At 50.9% G+C, this 21349-nt stretch overlaps 2 protein-coding genes across 11 annotated transcripts; one reads left to right on the top strand and one right to left on the bottom strand.

The window, feature by feature from the left end:
- Positions 1-1197: 1197 nt before the first annotated feature.
- On the bottom strand, positions 1198-4878 carry ZBTB25 (zinc finger and BTB domain containing 25). 2 transcript variants are annotated; one of them, XM_040601893.1, is made up of 3 exons: positions 4832-4848; positions 3758-3958; positions 1198-2804 (listed from the first exon to the last, which is right to left on the bottom strand). In XM_040601893.1, exon 3 carries the CDS (start codon positions 2738-2740, stop codon positions 1667-1669), a length of 1074 nt encoding a protein of 357 aa, XP_040457827.1. In that variant the 5' UTR covers positions 2741-2804; positions 3758-3958; positions 4832-4848; the 3' UTR covers positions 1198-1666. The 2 variants fall into 2 exon arrangements, with proteins under 2 accessions (XP_040457827.1, XP_040457826.1); XM_040601892.1 differs by lacking the exon at positions 3758-3958 and having other exon boundaries at positions 4033-4878.
- Positions 4879-7495: 2617 nt separating this feature from the next.
- Positions 7496-20669, top strand: ZBTB1 (zinc finger and BTB domain containing 1). Of its 9 annotated transcripts, none has more exons than XM_040601229.1 (3): positions 7496-7783; positions 12665-12828; positions 18166-20669. In XM_040601229.1, the coding sequence occupies exon 3, from the start codon at positions 18186-18188 to the stop codon at positions 20319-20321; it is 2136 nt and encodes a 711-aa protein (XP_040457163.1). In that variant the 5' UTR covers positions 7496-7783; positions 12665-12828; positions 18166-18185; the 3' UTR covers positions 20322-20669. The 9 variants fall into 9 exon arrangements, with proteins under 9 accessions (XP_040457163.1, XP_040457166.1, XP_040457161.1 ...); XM_040601227.1 differs by lacking the exon at positions 7496-7783 and adding an exon at positions 7911-8177; XM_040601226.1 differs by lacking the exon at positions 7496-7783 and adding an exon at positions 9168-9253.
- Positions 20670-21349: the final 680 nt, after the last annotated feature.

The following is a 21349-nucleotide window of genomic DNA, read 5'->3' as shown; positions in this document are numbered from 1 at the left end:
CTAGCAGACAAGCACACACCAAACCACAGTGTGCATTTTGTAACATCATCCAGGCAGGCTCAGAGGCTGTTTGTTTTTCTCCTTTGTCTTAAAACACAATTTGGCAGCTCTCAGTGGCCAATCCATCCCCTGGAGTGTGCAGCTCCCTGCCCAGGAGAAACAGCAGCCGCCCTTACAAAGACCTCAGATGGTCTTTTAATTCGGGAGCAATTTAATTGCAGCTCCAGGACAGACAGCTCAAGGGTCCTGACTACAAAGAGCTTTGGAGGGGGCATTTTGACAGTAAACTGTTCTCACCATTGTTCAGGCTCCCCCTTTCCGAAGGCAATGACTCAACTCCACCAGGACTGGCAGGGAGCCTCCAGCTTCTCAAAAACTGGGTAATGAGATTACGGAAGCAGCTCACAAAGCTTTTGCTCTTCGTTGCAAAAGAATCTTCTGCACTGTAAGAACTTTGTGTGTGCCTCTTCAGGGCCTTCTGATTAAGAGCATCTCTTGAGGGGACGGGTTGGCACCCATCTGATAGGAAGCCTGGGGTATCTCAGGTGAAAAACTACAGAGGAACAAAATACAAATCCAGGAGGAACATGTACAATTTTGAAAGCCTCTTGCTTAAGATCTTACACTTCAGCTATCAGTGATACACAAAAGGCAAAAAGCTTGCATTTTACCAGTTTGTGGTGGTGCCGCAAGCAGAGAAGAAGTAACACATTGTATATTTGCTTTTAGCAAATATACAGATCGTAATATTTAAGAATGTGTTTGCTCCAAGCTGTTCATAGAGTCAGAAATCATTTTCACTGAGAAAATCCATGTGCACTATTTAATCCTGTAAAGGACTTAGGTTAGGACGTGCCTCCTCTCCAAGAGGAAGAGGATGCTCCTTTGCAGCTTTCATTCCTCCTTGTGAAGAAGATGGTCCCATAATGGGACGTGGTCCTAGAGGGGTGGCAAAACGTGTCTCTGCTCATGCAGTAGCAGCTGACGAGGGAGGAGTAGGAAAAATATATGCAAACCCCTCGAGTCTAAAAGTAAATTTAAAAGATTGTACTGACGAGGGCTCCAGGGCTTGTCAAAGTGAAGGCTGCCACCCCTACATCAACACTGCCAGTTGCCTTGAAAAGACCAGCCTTATAACTCCTGCATGTATTTATGCAGAGATTGATTAACTGCAGTTATACAACACAAACTTCAGGATTCATCTCCTTGAGATATTTATTTTAATTAAAAACAAACTGTCTGGGAAACACAGTACATCTTTCCCTCTACGCTTCTCTTCATCTAGTTTCAAAAAAGCAATGCTATGGGATACAAACAGTCCGAGGCACCACGCAGCATATGAGACAATGTTTAAACCTCACACCCAGCACTACAGTCTTAACTCTAGTAAAGCAGAGCAGGAGTAAGTTCACATTTCTGAAAAATGTAACCAAGTTACACAGAAGCTTCCCGAGAAGGACCTAGATGGGAACTGAATTGAGTGTAAAAGTTAGAGAAGTAAAAAAGCAAGTACACAAATCAAAGTACACAGTTTTTCACAGTTATCTCAGAGATGGTGGGAAATGGTCGTTAAAGAAAATCAGCTGCGGGAAGCAGCCACTCGCTAGGTGGTAAAACACCAAAATATTCCGAGTTTCAGCATCTGAAGGCTACTTCAGGGGGAGAACTACTCTACCAGGATCGTATCAACACTTTCTTGGATGAGATCAGACTCCAGTATGCATTCATCTAAGTGGTCCTGGGATAAACTGGAGCTCTTCCCCAGGCTCTCGCTGTCACAGTAAGGATGGAACCTGGGGGTCACAGGGCTCTCCAGCCGCTGGCAGCGGCTGTATTTGTGCTGTTTCCCTCTGTGTGTGTACATGTGTTCGAGCAGCTGGCTCTTCCGGAAAAACGTGCGGCCACAGACAGTGCAACTGATTTTTCTCTTTCTTGAGAAAGAAAAGTTACAGTTCAACTCCACCGGCTCGTGGTCCTTGGAGATGAGCGAGAGCTGGCCGATCTGCAGAGGCTCCAGATCACTGCAGCTTGGAGGGTCCAGCTGATGCTCGTCATCCTTGAGGAGGAAGGCCCCGAGCCGGTGGCGATCCCCAGCCTCCCTATCCTCAGCCAGAGGCTGCACCTCCCCCAGATCGCTGCTCTCCAGGATGGAGGCCGGCACACCGAATGGCAGCGAGCCCGAGACGTGGGTGTGCAAGTGCTGCCGCAGCCCACCCCGGGAGTCGAAACGCTCCCCGCAGTAGTGGCACAAGTGCACCTTGAGGCTGGCCTTAGTAAAGATGGGGCTCACCACCTCCGGAGAAGGAGGGGTGCAGCTCTGGGACACCATAGGCTCCGTGTCACACTGCTCCTGCTTTATGGAGACCGAGAGCTTCGGACGCTCTTCTGCTGGCTTGGTGAGAGCAGCAGGCTGAGCAGAGGGGCGAGCAACCTGCTGGTCCAGGGAGCTGTCATCCAGGCCGATGGCCAGAGAGAGCTGCAGCTGTGGGTGGTCGCCCTGGGCAGCACACCTGCTGCCCACCTTGGGCAGACTCTCCTTCGCTCCCAGGCGCTCCTTTGCCGATTTGTGTGCAGTTGAGATCTGGATCCCATACAAGTTTGAAGACTGGACCGGCTCTGGGGAGAACACTTGGTTCATCTCGATGGCAATATGGGAGAGGTGGTCTGCGTGGAGAAAGCGGATGCCCTCCTCCAGTCGGCTCTGGCTGACGGTCTGCTTTGGCCCTTTCCCAGTGTACATGATATGCAACAAGTAACTGAATATGTCAGGCTGGATGTCTGTAGGCTGAATCTTTATACATTCACTGAAACAAGACAGATCATTAAGTACATACACGGCTCCAAATTACAGTCCTGATCCATTACCTGCCTGTTTATTTGCGCTGCTGTTTGCTATCAGAGCGTGTGCGCTGCCGCCTGCTTCCCAGTTCATGAGCAGCACTCCCCGCAAAGACCTGCAGAAGCGCATATGCCCTGTTTGCAAAGCAAAGTGTCTGAGCGTGCATTTATCCCTGTGATTTTAAAGGTCATGTGCACAACCACAGCCAGGGACGGCGACAGTGGCCAGCTCCTGGTCACCTCATCACTTGCGTGCACAGCCAACTGCCGCCATATGGCACCACAGCGACGCCATGCAAGCTACACATCACCGGTGCGTGCCACTCCAATAATACGAAGCAGTAAGTATTTGTTTAAGTAATAAATTCAGCTGCCACTACTGTGTAATCTTTATGAGCTTTGCACTTAAGTGTCAATAAACAACATCTATCGAAAAGGAAGTTAGCCGATCTCCTCATTTCCAGCCGAAGGGCTACGCGGCCTGATGGCTAATGATTATCTTGCAAAGGTGCTGGGCCCCGATCCTCAAAAAGGAAGGGGAATGGAGAAGAGTGTAATAGATTACAAGCAGCAAGCTCCAGATCAGAGATGAGATTAGACCTGGGTACCACCGTCGTTATACCTGCAGAACCACTCCTGACCCAGGGGAGTGAAGCATCCAGACAGCAGCTTGAAATAAATTGATGATCTCAGTCTCAGCCCTTATCTGCAAGAGTCTGAAGCACAGAACTGCGATAAGGCGATGGCTCCTCCATTGCCTCAAGCCTGTGGATCCTGCCAGAAGGGACAGTCCTGCCCAGCAAGCTCGCCTACAAGCCAAGGCAATGTCACGCACATGCTGCTTATGGGCAGGAGGTACCTGGATATCCCTAGATTGCAAATCTGGGCCCTTCTCACTGCAGGAGACTGTGGTACTTACGTGCTTATTTCCTCTGGTCACACAACTGCCTCATCTCCAAAATGCGGGGCCTGATGTTGGTGTATGCTGACTAAGAAGGTGGTTTTAAAGGACCGCACATCTTGGACTGGGAATGTTTAGAGAGCCAAGGCGGATGCTGGGTTAGGAAAATAATCTCAGGCCATCTAACATCCCCACTTATGCTCTTTTAGACTTTAATACCTTTAGGAGGAGGGGAAAAAGCAGCAAGTTGAGTAGAGAGGTTAAAAGGCAGGAGAAAAGCCATGTGTCCTTACCTCGTCTGATGAATAAATATCATCTTAAAATAGTTTGAAAAAGCAGCGAGCACCGCTCTGTGGGCTTTGAAGTAAACATCTCCAATGGCAACCGTGCAGTCACACAGGAAGCCGAACTCCCGCTGCATGTTCAGCTGCTGGAGGAGGAGGATGCTGTGGCCGCTCGTGTCCATGGCGGGCCTGGGAGCAGGGGAACGCGCCGCTGCCGCACGGAGGAGTCACGGAGCCCCCGAAGGCTCAGCCGTGGGTTTCTCACCGCTGACACGGGACGGGCCCCCGCACGGAGCGCGGCCTCACGGACCCCCCGGGAGGTCCCGAGACCCCGATTTCGTCATTTCTGCCACCGACCCCGCGTCCCCTGAGCTCACACACACACACACACACACCGGGGCTCCCCACGTGCCCGCCGCGCGCGGGGCCGCCCCCCCGCAGCCCGGCCGCCCCCGGTGCCGGCACTAACGGCAACGCTCCCTCGCGCCCAGCCCCGCGCACGGCCCCGCCGCACCCGCTGCGCGCGCCGCCGCTCCCCGCGCGCACGGCCCCGCAGCCGCGGGGGGCGGGGGGGCGCCACGGAGGGGTCCTGCGCCGCCTCCCAAAGCCGCTATTGTGCCGAGCCACCCCCGCCCCGCCGGCGGCCCCTCAGCAAATAAATGCTGATATTTGCTATTGTTTCCGCTGAAAACTGGGGGGGGGGGGGGGCGGGCAGGCAAGGCGAGCGCAGCCTCCCAGGGGAGCGTAACAAGCGCCCGCCCCGCCCGGCCCGGCCCGGCCCCCCGCGGCTCCCCGCGCAGCCGCTTACCCGCGCGGAAGCGCAGCGCTGAGCCCGGCCCGGCCCCGCTGCCAGCCCGGCGGATGGGGTGGGCGCTGCCCCCCCGCGCTTCCTGCGCCGCGCCGCGCCGGGCCGCGCCTGCAAACAAGGGAGCGCGGCCCCAGCGCGGCCCCTGCCCGGCGTTGGCGGGGGCGGTGCCGGCGGTGCGCCCGCAGCCCCCGCGGAAGGGCCGCGCTCCCCCGTGGGGGTGGGGGGCTGCGGGCCGCGGCTGCTCTGGGGGTGTCGGGGATGTGTTAACTGAGGCTCCCCTCCGGCCCGGCTCGTCCCCCGCGTCTGCGGCCCCGGCGCTGCTATAACCGCCGGTGGATCCTGCGGCCGCGCCATTGCCCACCCGGGCCGCCTCCAGTCTCTTCCCAGTTGTCAGAGCCCGGGCTGTTAATTATCTGAGCAGGGGCTGTTAATTGGCAGAGTCTGGGCTGTTCCGGGCGAGAGCCGCGGCGCTGGGCCGGGTCGGTGCGGGTACCGGCGCTGCCCCCTGCCCCGGCCAGCCCATCACCGCCGGGTCCCGCCGGCTGCTGCAGCCATCGCGGCGGTGCCTCCTCCTCCTTCCCATGGGTTTGGTGGTATCGCCTTCTGAACCTCTGTAAAGTCCCAGTCCCCGCAGCCGCCTGCTGTCACCAGGTCCATTCGATGGCCGCGGGTTGGGTTGGGGCTGGAAGAGGCAGTGATGATGATGATGGCAGCCCTCGTGCTTTGGTCACGGCTCCAGGGCAGCCCCGGGCCGCTGGTGCCCACCAGGCCCAGGGCCTCTGCAGAAGGCATGTGGTGCTTTGGACCATCCCTCTTGGTTTTCTCTCAGCGTTTTGCACTTTGCAGTTCATTTTCCTGTTGCATTCTCCTAATTGCGATGTTTTGATTTGATTCCCAAATCCTCAGGGCAAAGGATGCCCCTGCCCCCCTGGAATCCAGCGGCTTATGGGGCCGTTTCCAGTGACATCTTGAGGCGGAGGATGGAGACAGGCTGGGAAAACGAAGCGTAGACTCCGAAGTGTTTTGCTCCATGCAGTGCTTGCCACTTATCCCACTGACTGTACAGCCTTCTCTTTTTCCACTGCTCTATATTTTACTCTGTTTTAGATAAAAAGCTCACAGGGCTCGGACCATCTTTCCCTCCCGTGTTTGCACAGCAGCAGGGTTGAGAGTTGATGGAGCTACAATCCTGCTGCTCCTGTAAATATCGGTAGCCACCTTTCTTCCCCAGAAAGGCTGGCAGCAGGCGGCTCAAGGTTTTGTACCCTGTTCTGGGTTATTTACCATATTTATTAACCTGCGTACAGAGTGAGTCGCTATTTGCAGATGGCACGTTATTTATTTAAAAGATTAATTATTTACATGTTATTTAGGTTGACTGCGGTCCAAAGAGGACTTCGAAGAGCTTCAGAGAAACTGAAGCCAAAAGGATGGAAGTGATGATGAGAAATTAAATTTGGTGTTTTGCTATAAAACACAGGTGATGACATCACACGCCTTGGCAGAAATACAGTGATACGGCCTACACTGATGGGTCAAAAAAGGGAGCAGGACATAATCACAGCTATCTTCATGACTGCTTCTGCTCGCCACTGTGGCCAGAAAAATAAATAAGTAATAGTAGCGATAATAATCATCATCGTCGTACAACAAATTAGAAAGGCAAGTGTGGTGGGAGGGCACTGAGAGAATGGGACCTGTGAAGAAGGGGGTCTGCCTTGCGCCCCATCTTACTAGAGGTGGCAGAAACTCCTGGTGTGAGGCATGTGGGAGGGCTGGGACAGAGCAGGGGGGCTGCGCAGCCCCGCACAGGCCCTCTTTCTTGTGCTGCCCTGAGACACATAAGAAGCTGGAAAGAAAAAGACCCTTGAACCATGAGAAAAAAGAACTTTCCAGCGTGAATTGAAAACCACAACCGTGTCAGCTTGTGAAGGCTGTTTATTTAACTTCTTATAAAACAGGAAAACCTAGGAAGAGGTTGTGCTGCAGGGTCCCTCTGCCTTTTGAAGGGGCTGGAGCCTCAGCCACGGAGGGCTTTGGTGCTGCCACGGGCATCCTACCCCTGAGCCAGCATCATATAGTCAGCAGGGGAAAAAGGGCTTCAGGAAAACCTTGAGGGGGGGTCATTGAAGCAGGGATGGATGCTGGTAGGTTTTAATGTCGTGGCATTTTATTTTGTTGCCTTTTTTTGTTACTTTTGTCCTTTTCAAATTTGTAATCAAATCTTCTAGCGTTGCCAAGATTAAATTGTCCTCTTTGGCTTGGCTGGAGCTATGAGGGGTCTTCGATAGTTGCAGCAAAGGTAAAAAACGATGGGATCTGTAGAAACTGTGCCAGAATGAAGGAGCCGTGCAGATTAAACGCTTCTGATGCTTGTGCGGAATGACAGACGTGGCTTGGGAGGCGGCAGTCAAGTGGCAGCTGGGAAGGCGAGCCTGCCCTGGCCTGTTTGCTCGCAGCCCCCTGGCAGGTAGCAGAGGGGCCGCCCGCAGCTTCTGGAAATCCCCTTTGCGCACACGGGCCGGTTCTAGAGGGGCTGGATATTAGGCAGAAGTCCAGAGAGCGGGACGGGGAGAGGGGCTGGGAAAGCCGCTAGAAAGATGGGGCGGGGGGGGGGGGGGGGAAGTGCTGCCCTCGGGATCCGGGATAAAGCATGGCAGCGGCTGCCAGCCCCTGCGCGCCCTGCACCATCGCAGAACTCCAGGAGTGAAGGCGGGGATGCTACCGCTGGAACTGCAGCAAACGGGGCGTACTGTGTGGTGCAACTCTTCTTTTTCCTCCGAGGAAGCCGCCACCGGCGGGGCCGAGGCTCAGTCGCTGGCCGGCAGCCGGGGCTGCCCGGTTCCCGCCGACCGCGGCCGGCTGCGGGGAGGGGAGGGCGGCTTTGCCTCTGCCCCGTCGGCCCCGGGGGTCCCGGCCGGGCCCCCACCGCCGGACGAAGCCCTGCTCCAGGTCCCCCTCTGCGCGCCGGGCGGGTGGGGGTGGGGGAGGCCGAGGGGCCGGGCTTGCGGCACATGGGGAGGGGGCGCCGGCAGCGCCAGCCCGGGCCGCGCCGCGCCGGCCCCGCCGCCTCCCCGGCGGCATGGGAGGAGAGGGGAGCGCGGCAGGGAGCCGCCCGCCGGGCCCCGGCATTGGCGGCGGCGCAGCAGCGCTGGCAGCGGCGGGGCCGGGAGCCGCCGGCCGCCGAGGGGAGGGGTCCGGCTCCGTGCGGTCGCGGCGGAGCCGGCGCTGCGGCAGCAGCAGGCGCGGCGGGGCGGAAGTCCTTTGTTGCAGCCGCGCCGGCAGCAGCAGCGGGAGCGGCGCAGGCAGCTCCCCCTCGGCCCCGCCGCCTCGCCCCGCGCCGCGGGTAAGCGGGGCTGCGCGCCCCTCGGCGCCGTCCCCGGGGGCCGCCGCCGGGCGCCGGGAGGGGGGGGAGGCGGGAGGCGGTGCAGCGGCGCGGCGGCCGCAGCTCCGCCGGCGGCGGGAGGTGGGAAGTGCCGAGCGGCGCCGGCCGCGGCATGGCCCGGCCGCGGCATGGCCCGGCGCGGCGCGGCATGGCCCGCCATAGTGGTGCGGGGGGGGCGCGGCGCTGCCAGGTAGGGGCTTTCCGGCCGCGGCCGGTCCCTGGCGGGCGGCCGCCGCGGTGACCTTGCGCCCGGCGGCCTGGCACGGCGCGGCACGGCGCGGCGCCGCCCGGGCTACGCGGGGGCCGAGCGGCGGCGCCGCGGCGGCGGGTCCGGCGCGGTTCCCGGGGCGCTGCGCGGGGGCCGCGCTCCACCTGCGGGCGGCGGGGCCCTGCGGAAGCGGTGCGGGCGGGGGATGCGGAGGCGCGCGCGGGGGGGGGCGGGGGGGCACCGCGCTCCTGCGGGGCTCGGCGGCACCGCGCTCCACGGTGCCAGCGCCGCCACCGCCGCCGATCCACCCCCCCCACCCCCACCCCCCCCGCCAGCAGGCCGGCGGGTCCGAGCCCCGCGTCCTCCTGCTCTGCTCTGAAAAAAAACCAAACCAAAAAACCAGCCCCCCCGCCCCCACCCCCCGAAGTTCGAGCGAGTCGCTGTAGTTCAGCGCCAGCCCGAGCGGAGCGGCAGCCCGGCGGGAATGCTCCACCCTGCCAGGCAGGAGACTTGGGTTTCACTCCGGGCTGGCAGGGCACGAGATCGCCTCGGAGGCGGCGGGGAAGGAAGGGGAGTAGTTTTGTCACATCAAAACAACCCCAGTGGCGCTCCGGGAGCGGTGCGGAAAGTCTCGTTCCTCAAAGGACTCCGCTCCCCTCTTCGGATAGAGAGGTAGTAAAAGGGGTGGAGGGAAGGGGGCCGCGGGCGTGGGGCAGGGGGCGTTATTCCTGTCTGTTTTCCAGGATTTTTTCGGTAACTCGGATTCCCCAGTTTGGCCTGGTTGTCGGCTGATAGATGAGTGCCGGCTCCTCTTGACACGTAGGCATTGGTAAACGGATAGCAGGGGCTGGATGCTGCTTGATATTTGGGTGTTTACTGCCAGATTATGTCACTTGCTCGAGTATTTCCCTTGCGCTAGGGGATGGTGAGGTACAGCACATACTGCGGAGCGCTCCCGGGGCTGCCACAGCCTGGCCTTCCTTAGGCGTTTAATTACATTAAACAAACATTCCTTTAATTAAAGGTGTTTGTTTAACATTCCTCATTACGGCTCTTGGAAAAACCCACAGAGCAGCTGGGAGCAGGAGGGATGCGGGCTTGTCAGTTAGTACTGAGTTACAAGTCAAGGCTGTGGCCACCTGGCCCTGGGGACCACCGGCCCATCGTTGGTGGTGGCAGCATCCTCGGCAGCAGCGTAGCAAGATGACAGGGTTACGGAGAGGTTTTTGGATGAGCGGCCAGAAAACCTGAGGGGTAACAAGTCGTATTCATTGCGCTCTGCTGCTGTTTGAGGTAGCCAGGAACCAGCCGGTGGGGGGGTTGCGTGGATAGGGGGGTGGCTGCAGGAGGATTGAGGTGATGAAGGCATGGGTTAGTGCTGCGTGGGAAGCTCGGAGAAGTAACAGAAGCCCCTTCTTCCTAGTAGCCGGAAAGTTTTCTGTAGACTTAAGATCACAGACTTAACAGATGCTCCAGCTCTGCTTGCACAAGCCTCTTCTGCATCAGATGCAACCATTGTGTCACTGGCACAGGAATTTGCAGCAATTACGTTGAGAGTGCTCATAGTGCTCATACCAACCAGCGATTTTGGTCTTTAGATGCTTTCTTCCTTGAGTATATGAGGTTAATTGCTTCTTTCACGGTTTCCCATTGTTGCGGGACAGTGGAGAGCCCCTTATCTGCTGTATGGAAACAAAATAGCCGCATGGGACTGCAATAACCAGTGTTTCCTTATAAAAATCCCGGTGTCCCTTCTCTTAGTTGATACAGCTGGACCTCTCACTGGAGTCCTTCCGGACCCCACAGGCATGTAGCGTGAGAAGCTATGTGTGCTTTTTTCAGTTCGACCAGTGGCTCCCCAGTGGTTGGGTTATCCTGCCCTGCCTCTGCATGGGCACAGTAACACCAGCACCCAAAGAGTTCTGCTGCAGACACAGCCTGTGGGCACAACAGCTGACGTAATTTGCATGAAGACCATTTATATCCTCAAATTTGTCCGGTAACTTTTTCTTTGTGCATGTTTGTGCCATTGCAAAACTCCCTAGAATTAGTTGGCTGTTGCCTTTTTTCCCCTGTATAAAACCTGTTTGATTGGATGAATATCTTATCGACTTTGTTAATGTGCTGCAAGTAAAATGTGAAGCATTTAAGACCAGAAAGAGTCAACAAAAGCCGTAGGCTAAGCTGTGTGACAAGGTGCTGTGCCTCATTCATGTGCATCCAGCAAGTTGTTATGCCAAAGGATGCTTTCCTGGAAGGCGCGTGTGTCTTCATTTGAGGGTCTCAGGAGCTGGCTAAACCACCAAGATGCCTTCTGAAGTTGAAAGTTGGTATAACTCAGAGAGCGTAGATAAAAAGGCTCATCTTTCTGCTGCAAGGCATGAATGGGGTGTCATGATTTTTTCCCCCACTAATTGCTTCTTTTAAACATATCATTACCGTGTTGTTTGACAACTTTTTACAGCTGGAAAGGTGTTAGATAAAACATAACTGTGACTTTCCAAAGTAATCCTTTGTGGCTAGAAAGTTGCTTTAAAAGATTGCATAAGCTCTCTCCGGTACTTTTAGGCTATAGATGTGATCTGAAGTTGTTTGAAGTTGAGATGGGGCTTTAGTGCAAACTCTGTTTTCTTGATTTATTCACTCTTGCTTTTCTGACACCTTATTCGTTTTCTTTTGAGGAGTATTCTTACCTAAGAACATGTCATACATCTTAACTAATTCTCAGTTAGCAGCTGAGAATCATAACTTGCTAAGTTGCAGTTTCTCATTTGTGGACGTGGATGCTGAATCAGCGGAGACCTGCCTGCTGGGGATCGAGTGGCTCTGGCAGCTCGTGGCTGGGGGCTGTGGAGCATCTTACCTTTCCCTGGTTCAGATCTAGCCCAAGTGTCAGCTGAAAGTTTTTTTCTATACACTGGCCACGAATCTCTTAAAAATGAGTTGATTCAGCCATTAGGATGGGTCTGAAGATGAGTATCCACATCATTGGAAACGGCTTCACAAGTAGTGTGCCTGAAGGCAGCTGATGGAAAGGGCTGTGGGAAGAGGGTGGATTACACCTTCGATCCTCCGTAGCCTGAACAATGGAGCTTCATTAGATTTTCCCTGGCAGTACATGGAATTCCCATCATTATTTTAATTCATGATCAAGGCTACACTTGCAACGTGAACTGCATCTTATCCATACCCACTGTTGAGGTAGATGGTGGTCACCTGGTCCCAAGTTCTTTGCCGTTTTTGCAAAGTTTGTGTAAACTGAGGCACCATCTTGGACTATACAGTCCCAGAGCAATCTCAGTGGCTTCCTATTGAGTATGTCTAGATAAAAGCTGTAGCCTGTTGACAACTCCGTGGTCAATGCACTAGCCCAATGCCTAAACTTTTCAGGCATCACACAGAAGATTTAGATGTGTCGTGTAGAATTTTCTCCGAAGCATCTAGGTGCTGTTATTTGGGAATCTTGGGTGGATCTGGCCTGCAGAGGCAAAGTAACCCTTTAGGGAGGAGAATACCCGTGCCAGGGTGGGGTATGGCGTCAGACTGCGATGGGGAATTTGCTTTCTGCTGCCCACGTGCTTGTTTCTTTGAATAACTGGGCGTTGTTTTCTTGAGGTTTTCCAGTCTCATTTTCTATTAGCACCAAATTCTCCACTCATTTGTTATACTTTTGTCCAGCCTGCTCTTAGTTTCCAAAGAAAAGCAGCCAGTAACTGAGCATGTAAGTACTCCATTTTTGCCTGCTCAGCAGTGGAAATGCTGGGTTTTGGAAACCACCTACTAATTTTAGGAGCCGAAAGGCTGCTAAGTTCTGAACTTTGTGGTATGTCTTTTATAAAGACTGAGAAGTTAGCAAAAGTTCTTTGCTTGAGGACTTTTACTACTTTAGTTTTAGAACATCTCAGAAAATACTGAATGTGCGGAAGTGAAAAAAAAAGTGTGGAGCTATACTATAGTACATACCTGTTCTTTCTTGTTAACAAGACTTACAAACAACATATTTGGTTAGTGTAATAGTGCAGCTTACCTTGTTCGTAGTAACATCTGAATAGTAATAGTATCTGAGTGGTGACTCAAAAGAAAAAATCTGGTGGCAGAAAAACAGCTCAAATCAAAGTGTGGCAGTGTGGGGGGAAAAAAAAAAAAAGAAGGAAAATAAAATGAATATGGAGACTTTGAGTTTGAAAATCAGAGTAAAAATACCTGACTCAAATATCTTCACTTTTCATCTTCCTATTAGATGCTTGTCTAGCATATTTTTTCAGAACACCTCTGCATCGTTCAGGATTGCTTACATCATGGCCCGTTGCTGTGTGGACAGCACAGATGATCATTGCTGAAGATGGAGTTACTTGTGTTCCTTGTGGCCTCGTGACGTTTGTGACCACAGTGTGCTTCACAAAGGTAGTGTGCTAGTCCATCAGCCAAGTGGCTGGCATTTTTCCTCTTTTTGAAATCAAAAAGAGTCAGAGAGGATCAGAAATACTTAAAAAATTTTGGATTGACAAACTTGCCTGTGTAGGACTTTGATTTTTTTTCAAAGATGAATACATGCAGAGTATAGCTCCCATTGGCCTCAGTTGCTGCTGATGGTGTTTCCCTGTGTGCATGCATTGGACGTCCAAAAAATACAAGCCAGACTTCTTAAAAAAGGTTGAAATTACTTGCCCTGGCATTGATGGTGGTGGGATGCTGTTCTCCAAGGCAGTGTTTGTTGCTGTGAGGGTCCTTGTTGTCTCCTTCTTTCATTCACTTCTTCATCCTCTAAATGCTGTGCTGAATAAGTAGTGATCTTGTGTTGTTGCTGCTCAGATCCATGCCTGGACAGATCCATAGGATGCACTGGGTAAGGAAGGGAACCTTTGGTAAGAGGGCTGAAAGGCTGTATTATGGTGTATACATAAATCGGCAGCAGAATTAATCCTGCATTAATTATGGCATCTCTTGGGTATGTGCTTAACTTTGAAACCATGGGTTTTCTGTAAAAAGAGCCTGGTTTTATTCTGCTTCTTTCCAAAGCAGACTTCAAAAATAATTTGTAGTTACTGAACCACCCACATGGGTGATAAATGCAGATCTCTGCCATTTGAGCAATTAAAGAAACAAAATAATGGTAAATTGTCATCTTTTGAGAGCTTGCTCTTGGTGGGAAGGAGTTTGTCAGCAAGCCCATGATGGCAAAAGGATGGCCGAATTGGGAATTTGGGGTTCAATTCACCCAGCTCTGAAGGGGTGAATGCTATAATTGTTTACCACCCGTTCCCCAGCAAAAGCATGTCTTGTTTTTTTTTTCCCCCATCTGCCCTAGCCCCTGCAACTTGGCTCTTCCCAGCCCCTTGCTCAGGCAGCTTCCCTCCACCATGTAGAACCTCATTTAACCCACTTTTTATTCCCGCTGCTGCTTCCTAATGCCAGTTCCCTCCTCTCAGCTCAGCAGTCCAACTCCCAGCCTGCCTCTCCCTGCTCTCCTGACTTCTAGAGGTTTTCCCTCGCATCCTTCTTACATTTCCTAATCTTCCTGTGCTTTCACTAAGTCCCCTCCTGGAGCTGGCTCTCATCAGCTGCAGCTGGGCATCTTCTTCATCCAGCTACCAGGAGGGATGCTAAAACCCAGCGGCAAGTTATGGTACGGAGCAACCCCCAGCAAGCCCTGTTACCAGTTTGTGTCTTTGTGGAGGTGGCACATAGGACCGCAGAATGGTTTGGGTTGGGACCTTTAAAGGCCATCTAGTCCAACCCCCCTGCAATGAGCAGGGACACCTGCTAGAGCAGGTTGCCCAGAGCCCTGTCCAACCTGACCTTGAATGTTTCCAAGAATGGGGCATCTGCCCCCTCTCTGGGCAACCTGCTCCAGTCGCTTACTACTTTTTGTAAAAAATTTCTTCCTTGTTTCCAGCCTGAGTCTACCCTCTTGCAGGTGAAAACGATGGCAGAGCTCTGTGCGAAAGGGGGTTTTCGCCATGGGTGGGATGGCTCGGGCAGGCCCCCACGTACAAAGGAGCTGCAAGGGGGTGAAATGTTCTCAGTGAGGCTGTAATCTGAGATTTTAGTAACTAACGAAAGTCCCAAGTGCGAACAAATGGTAATTTTTATCTTCTCCCCCTCAAGCTTATAGCTTCGCCAAAGTCAGGCAGATTTTTATATCGCGACGACATATCCAAGACACAGCACTTTCTCCTGTGTGAAATCTCTCTTCAAAGATTTTGGAAGAGAAACTTTTATTATTTTTAAAAGAAAACGTGATGATCTGTACATATGAAAGATTTTTCTTAGCCTCATTTCTGGAACCGTTTTGACTGAAATTTTCTGTGGAGGGGAAAAAACCCCATCCGTCCAAAGCAGACAATTCAGAAGGAAAGTTTTGCCGCTGCTGGTTGAAATGTGTCAAGGTTTTAAATAGCCCAACACAGGCGCTCATGGTGGGAAGTGTTGGCAGCTGTAAATATATAGTTACATCCAGCAGGTTGATAACAGCATCCAGAGGGAGGATGCCAGTACTTTCATTAACATAAATAACTTCAAACACTTTTTTTAATACCTACATGTAGTACTACTGCAGTAGAGGCTGGGTACGTATCTGAGCACCTTGCCATCCTGGTCAAGTGACCTGGTGCTCTGGTTGGTTTTTCCCCAAGTGGTAGCAGGGGACAGGCATTGCCCGGGGGTCGTTGTTGCCTATTGGGACTCACGTCAGTGGCTGAAAGCTCTGCAGGAGTTCCTCTGGCAAAAGGAGAAGTATCTTTTACCTTTTTCAAAGAAGAAGGAAACTTAGAAAAGGTGAGTTTGTGTGTGGTCAGTCCAATGGCTGCCAGATTGTTCCCACCATTTGGAAATGCCCCAGTCTGCAGGTGTGTGCAGGTAGTTTGTGACCACCTTTTTGGTACAGGATTGCTGCTTGTACTGCTGTTTTGCTATTGGAGGACACAATGGAGAACTTTTAAGTGTTTTATTGAATTTTTTTTACACTGAAACTTGACACTTTATGAGCACGAGATTAAAAATGAGCTATCCTGAGCCTTTTCTTGTCTTGATGGCAATTCACACCAAGAGGCCAGTGGTGTCTCAGACTGCGTCTTCTCACTTTCTTGTTGCCCTTACAATGTGGAAGTTGAAGTCAATTCTTTGTCATTGTGCAGCTGCTGTTCTTAGTACTTGATATGGTATACTGAATTACATTTAAGCACCTAAGGAATTGCTTCAAATCCCAAGTACGTTGCACTTGGAAGAATATAAAATGCACTTTTGTTATTACTTGATGTTGAGAGCTTTGTTATTTTTCACAGAAACATATGAATCATAGAATCATTTAGGTTGGAAAAGACCTTTAAGATCATCAAGTCCAACCATTAAACCAGGACTGCCAAGTCCACCTCTAAACCATGTCCCTAAGCGCCACATCAGCGTGTTTTTTTAAACAATTCCAGGGATGGTGATTTTGCCACCTCCCTGGGCAGCCTGTTCCAGTGTTGGCCACACTTCCAGTGAAGACATTTTTCGTGATACCCAATTTAAACTTCCCTGGCATAACTTGAGGCCATTGCCTCTTGTCCTGTCACTTACTATCTTGGAGAAGGGACTGACCCCCACCTGCCTACAGCCCCTGTCAGGCAGCTGAAGGAAGCGAGAAGGTCCCCCCTGAGCCTCCTTTTCTCCAGGATAAACGACCCCAGTTCCCTCAGCTGCTCCCCGTAAGACTTGTGCTCCAGACCCTTCCCCAGCTTCGTTGCCATAGTGAAGTTACCCAGTGACTTGGACAATAATCGATTTTCTGTAGAAAAGATGTGAAACTGTTTCAAGAGGCTCTCCTAGTTTCAAAGCCCCCCTTTTGCAGTTTGGTAAGAAAGCCATTACATGAGTTCCATGTGATGAGTTGTGTTTCTGCAGCGAACATCACTGGGCCAGACTGGTCAGAGAATTGCGGCAGGGTGCTCGGCTTGAGTTTTAGGTGTGGAGGGTGCCATTCAGATGCTCATCATCAGTGTAGTTCGGCCCAAATCTAAAGGTTCCTGTTGCCAGACAAGGTCCTGTGCTGATGGTGATCAGTAGGTGCTGCTGTATTAGGGAAGGCTGGTAGGTGGGGTGAGCATGTTCTGGTCTCGAGAGCTTGACCGTGTTCCTTTCCATGGCAGTCTTCCGTGGAATGAAGAACAGTGACTTAACACTGGGTTTCCTACTTAGCAAGCCAGGCAACACCTGTGACTTGCGAATTCAACACTGTGGAATTTAATTTCTCCATCTGTTTCCCAGCCTCTAGGAGATGTAAGCTGTTGGGGGAATAAGAAGAAATAGGGAGCATTTGTGTATGTATTTTGTTTAAATTTTGGACAGTTGAAAGGATGGTTACAAATCAATCCATGCGTTTCATCGAGTTGTAAAATGCCATTTAACGTATGTTGTTTGCTAGCCTGTACTTGGTTTGTACAAATCTCTTACAGTTACTGGCATTGTTTGCCATAACCTTTCAAAATGTTAAGAATGCTCGTTATTTATTGCTGTAGGTTTTCGTTTCAGTTAGGGTGTTCTTCATACCTTCTTTTGGTTTCTCAGCCCCCTCCCTGTGCAGTTAGTACAGATTATGTCTCAGTGAAGGTTTTCTGAAATGAGTAGCGACTAGCTGTTGAATCTGGCTGCACTTGGTCAAGTTTATCTTCTGTAGATCAAACGCACGCCTCCTGTGTGCAAGACGTTTCTTCTGGATGTTTTTGTTAACACAAACCAGTACGTTTTCTTCCTCTTTTCTCTTGAGGACAGATTAGACCTTTCACTGGCAGCAACCTCGGCGACTCAGACCTTCCCCTCTGGCCTTTGTCAGGGCTTCACTTTGCTGTGGTGCCAGCTCTGGCTCGCTAGCCTTCGCAGCTCGCCCTTGCTGGGTTTGACGTTGGCCGGTCTCCCCTGTGCACGTTTCGGTTAGATGCCAGCGCGCTGAAGGAGCGGTGCTGAGAGCTGGCGGCACGGCGTGCACCGCTTCCTGCCTCTGCGGCCGCCGCACTGCTAGCCTGGCCACGCCGAGCCGGCGTCCTTGGGGGACGTGCCAGCAGCCCGGCCGCCCTGCCCTTCTCAGAATGCATCCGAGTCTGCAGTTCCTTCCGGCTTTGCAGGACACCTTGCAGATAAGCTGGAGGCCGTCCCTGAGCTGCTCTAAAAAGTGTGGGGATGTAGCTTCTGCAGATGCTCCACTGATGTGTCTTCTCCATTTCCTTTAATGGGGAGAGAAAGACCAGTTTGAGCCTGGCCTGGTTTCCAGTGTGTGTCGCATCATATGTCCGTTGGACTGACAGGTGAAAAAGGCAAGTTGAGACTCAGGAGTGGTTCCTTACAGTCAGCTTACCTTGTATTGGTGTTGTCCTGGGGCCACCTTACGGAAGCCTGCCCTGTGGAGTTTTTGCAGTTCTGCGTTCAGAATTTGTATCTTGAAAAAAATCTTGGCTGTAGGACTTTGAGATCTATTTGCTAATTTCTATTCTAGCAGGGTTGCCCTGATTGACACGTGTGGCGGTGATATTTGTTAGTGTACTAGTCTTGTAAGTTGAGTGGTGAGAACATGGAATTACGGATGTTTTCACTGGCATCAATATTCGTGAGTAGTTACCAGCAAAGATCTCTGGACAGGAAGCTGTACTGCAAACGGGGTGAGAATGGGAAGATCTAGAGAGGAAAAAGGTGGCAGTTCCTCCCTGTGTTTAAGTAGGTTTTCCTTTTTGTGCTTGTGGTTTAACAAATGCCTTCTTCTTTATGCAGGACTATAACTGAAGTACAAGATGGCAAGAACCAGCCACAGCAACTATGTCCTTCAGCAGCTAAACAACCAAAGAGAGTGGGGCTTTCTGTGCGACTGTTGTATCGCTATCGATGATATTTATTTTCAAGCACATAAAGCAGTCCTTGCTGCATGCAGCTCCTATTTTAGGATGTTTTTTATGAACCATCAACACACTACAGCCCAGCTGAATCTAAGCAACATGAAGATTAGCGCTGAGTGTTTTGATCTTATTTTACAGTTCATGTACTTAGGAAAAATTATGACAGCCCCTGCCAATTTTGAGCAATTTAAAGTGGCCATGAACTATTTACAGCTGTATAACGTACCTGAATGTCTAGAAGATATACAGGATACAGACTCGTCTAGTTTAAAATGTTCATCTTCTGCTTCTAGCACCCAGAATAGTAAAATGATATTTGGCGTGAGAATGTATGAAGACACGCTGGCTAGAAATGGCAGCGAAGCAAACAGGTGGGGCATGGAGCCGCCAAGTTCAACAGTAAATACATCCCATAACAAAGAGCCTGATGAAGAAGCTTTGCAGCTAAGCAGCTTCCCCGAACAACTGTTTGATGTCTGCAAAAAAAGCACCACGTCCAAATTCTCTCACACAAAAGAGCGCGTGTCCCACTCGCGCCGTTTTGGAAGAAGCTTCACCTGTGACAGCTGCGGGTTTAGTTTTAGCTGTGAAAAGCTACTGGATGAGCACGTGTTAACGTGCACTAACAGGCATTCCTACCAAAGTGCCAGGTACTACGGGGCTGAAAAAATAGACTTTAATGAAAAGGACTCTACTTCTAAAATAATCTCCACGCAAACAGAAAAATACAAGGGGGACTCGAGCCAAGCTGTGGATGATTCTTCGTCTCCTGTGTCAAACATCACGAGCAGAAAAAGCAGCACAGTTGCCTCCGAGACATCAGGTGAAGAAGGAAGCAGAGCCCCTGAAAGGAAGAGGATTATCATCAAGATGGAACCAGAGGACAATCCTGCAGATGAGCTGAAGGATTTTAATATTATTAAGGTGACAGATAAAGACTGCAATGAGTCTTCTGACAATGACGACCTAGATGATGAACAGGAAGAGCCGCTTTACAGATACTATGTCGAGGAAGAGATCAGAGAGAAGAGAAATGCTCGGAAGACCTTAAAACCCCATTTGTCCATGGATGAGGACGAACGAAAGTGTTTGAAAAGTCCGCGGCACCTTAACAGGAAGGCTCCTTCAGCGCAGGAAGATGTGGAGAACGCTCCCTGTGAACTTTGTGGGCTAACAATCACCGAGGAAGATTTGTCCTCTCATTATTTATCCAAACACATAGAAAATATATGTGCTTGTGGCAAGTGCGGTCAAATACTGGTCAAAGGCAAGCAGTTACAGGATCATGCACAGACCTGTGGAGAGCCCCAGGATCTGACCATGAACGGTATCAGAAATTCTGAGGAGAAAACGGACTTGGAAGAAAACCCTGAGGAGCAATCGGAAATAAGGGACATGATGTTTGCAGAGATGCTAGAGGACTTCAGGGACGGTCACTTCCAAATGAACAGCCTTCAAAAAAGACAGTTATACAAGCATTCTGCCTGTCTTTTCCGATGCCCTAATTGTGGTCAGCGTTTTGAAACAGAAAACCTAGTGGTTGAACATATGTCAAACTGCCTGGAGCAAGATCTGTTCAAGAGCTCCATGATGGAAGAGAACGAGAGGGATCACAGACGTAAGCATTTCTGCAATCTTTGTGGGAAAGGATTTTATCAGCGGTGCCACTTGCGGGAACACTATACCGTTCATACCAAGGAAAAACAGTTTGTTTGTCAGACATGTGGGAAGCAGTTCTTAAGAGAGCGCCAGTTGCGGCTCCACAATGATATGCACAAAGGCATGGCCAGGTATGTCTGTTCCATTTGTGATCAAGGAAACTTCCGAAAACATGACCATGTACGGCATATGATATCTCACTTATCAGCTGGAGAGACTATATGCCAGGTCTGCTTTCAGATATTCCCAAATAATGAGCAACTGGAGCAGCACATGGATGTTCATCTGTATACATGTGGAGTATGTGGAGCAAAATTTAATTTGAGGAAAGATATGAGATCTCACTATAATGCCAAGCATTTGAAAAGAACATAAGTGTAAACATACTGTTAAAGCGTTAAGTTGGCAGCAGAGAGAACACCAAAGCAAGGCATACAGTATAGTAGACATTTAAAAAAAAAAAAGTTATTGAAAATAAGTCTCTTTTTTATTATTTTTTTTAAGACCCTCCTAACCATAGATGTCTATTTAGGCTCATTAAGTATATAGCTTTGAAAAGCATTATGTGTTTAATTATTACATTTTCACTGTTTCCTATTATCAGTTTCTGTTCTTAATTTTATTGTTTTACTAAGTAGATATACAAATGATTATTTTTAAACTGTAGATTAAAAGCACAATGTTACCCCTTCACTGACTGCTATTAAACAGTTCTCGGATCCATGTCCGTAAGATGAGTGCTTTAATATTTCCATGTGTTGTTTCTTCATGTGAAAATTTTAGATCGCAGTAATTAATGTGCAAGAGCATAATTGCCTGTAATCCCCAAATTAATTTTCAAAATGAAAAAAAAAAAACTCCCAATGCCAAGAAATAATCCTTTGCTGTCTGACTCTGCTGTGAGGGCAGAGCTGGCTGTCCTGGTCCTCTGCTTCTTGGCGTTGTTGGAACGTGCATCCCAGGGGGGAGAGCACGTAGGCTCAGTTAAACCGTGCAGACTTGGACTGGTGTGCACAAAGGGAAAGGGAGTTGATGACTGTCGGGATAACCGAGGAGTTCCCAGTGGTCATTTTCCAGACTTGAAGTCCTAGCAGAACTGTACAACTGATGTTGGCCTTTCTTTTACCGTCTGTACCTACCTGGGTGTATATAACCCGCTCACCCTGACGTACAAGGGACGAGTGGTGGTGGTGGATTTCTAGGAATGCAGAATGGCCACGTGCGCTGAAGACGGCGTTTTTCAGCCTAGCTGTAAATGGTGCCTTGCTGCTTGTGTTGGAAAGCTGGAAGTGGGATGGGCGTGAAGATAGTCCCATGGCTTGGGCGGGGAGGGGAAGGGGGAGTGTGGCTGGTGTGAACCTTAGCTTTTTTGTTTCTTGTTTCCATGATACTTTCTGAATGTT

The sequence above is a fragment of the Falco naumanni genome, chromosome 7 (genome assembly GCF_017639655.2).
Source record: "Falco naumanni isolate bFalNau1 chromosome 7, bFalNau1.pat, whole genome shotgun sequence".
Taxonomy (NCBI): Eukaryota; Metazoa; Chordata; class Aves; order Falconiformes; family Falconidae; genus Falco; species Falco naumanni.
This window is presented reverse-complemented; position numbering and strand designations above follow the sequence as displayed.

Excerpts from the sequence above, each read along its gene's own strand:
- ZBTB25 (XM_040601892.1), bottom strand. The coding sequence starts at position 4,205 with ATGGACACGAGCGGCCACAGCATCCTCCTCCTCCAGCAGCTGAACATG. Across the intron at positions 2,805-4,032 it reads ATATTTATTCATCAGACGAG|TGAATGTATAAAGATTCAGC; the intron begins GTAAGGACACAT and ends GTCTTGTTTCAG.
- ZBTB1 (XM_040601232.1), top strand. The coding sequence starts at position 18,186 with ATGGCAAGAACCAGCCACAGCAACTATGTCCTTCAGCAGCTAAACAAC.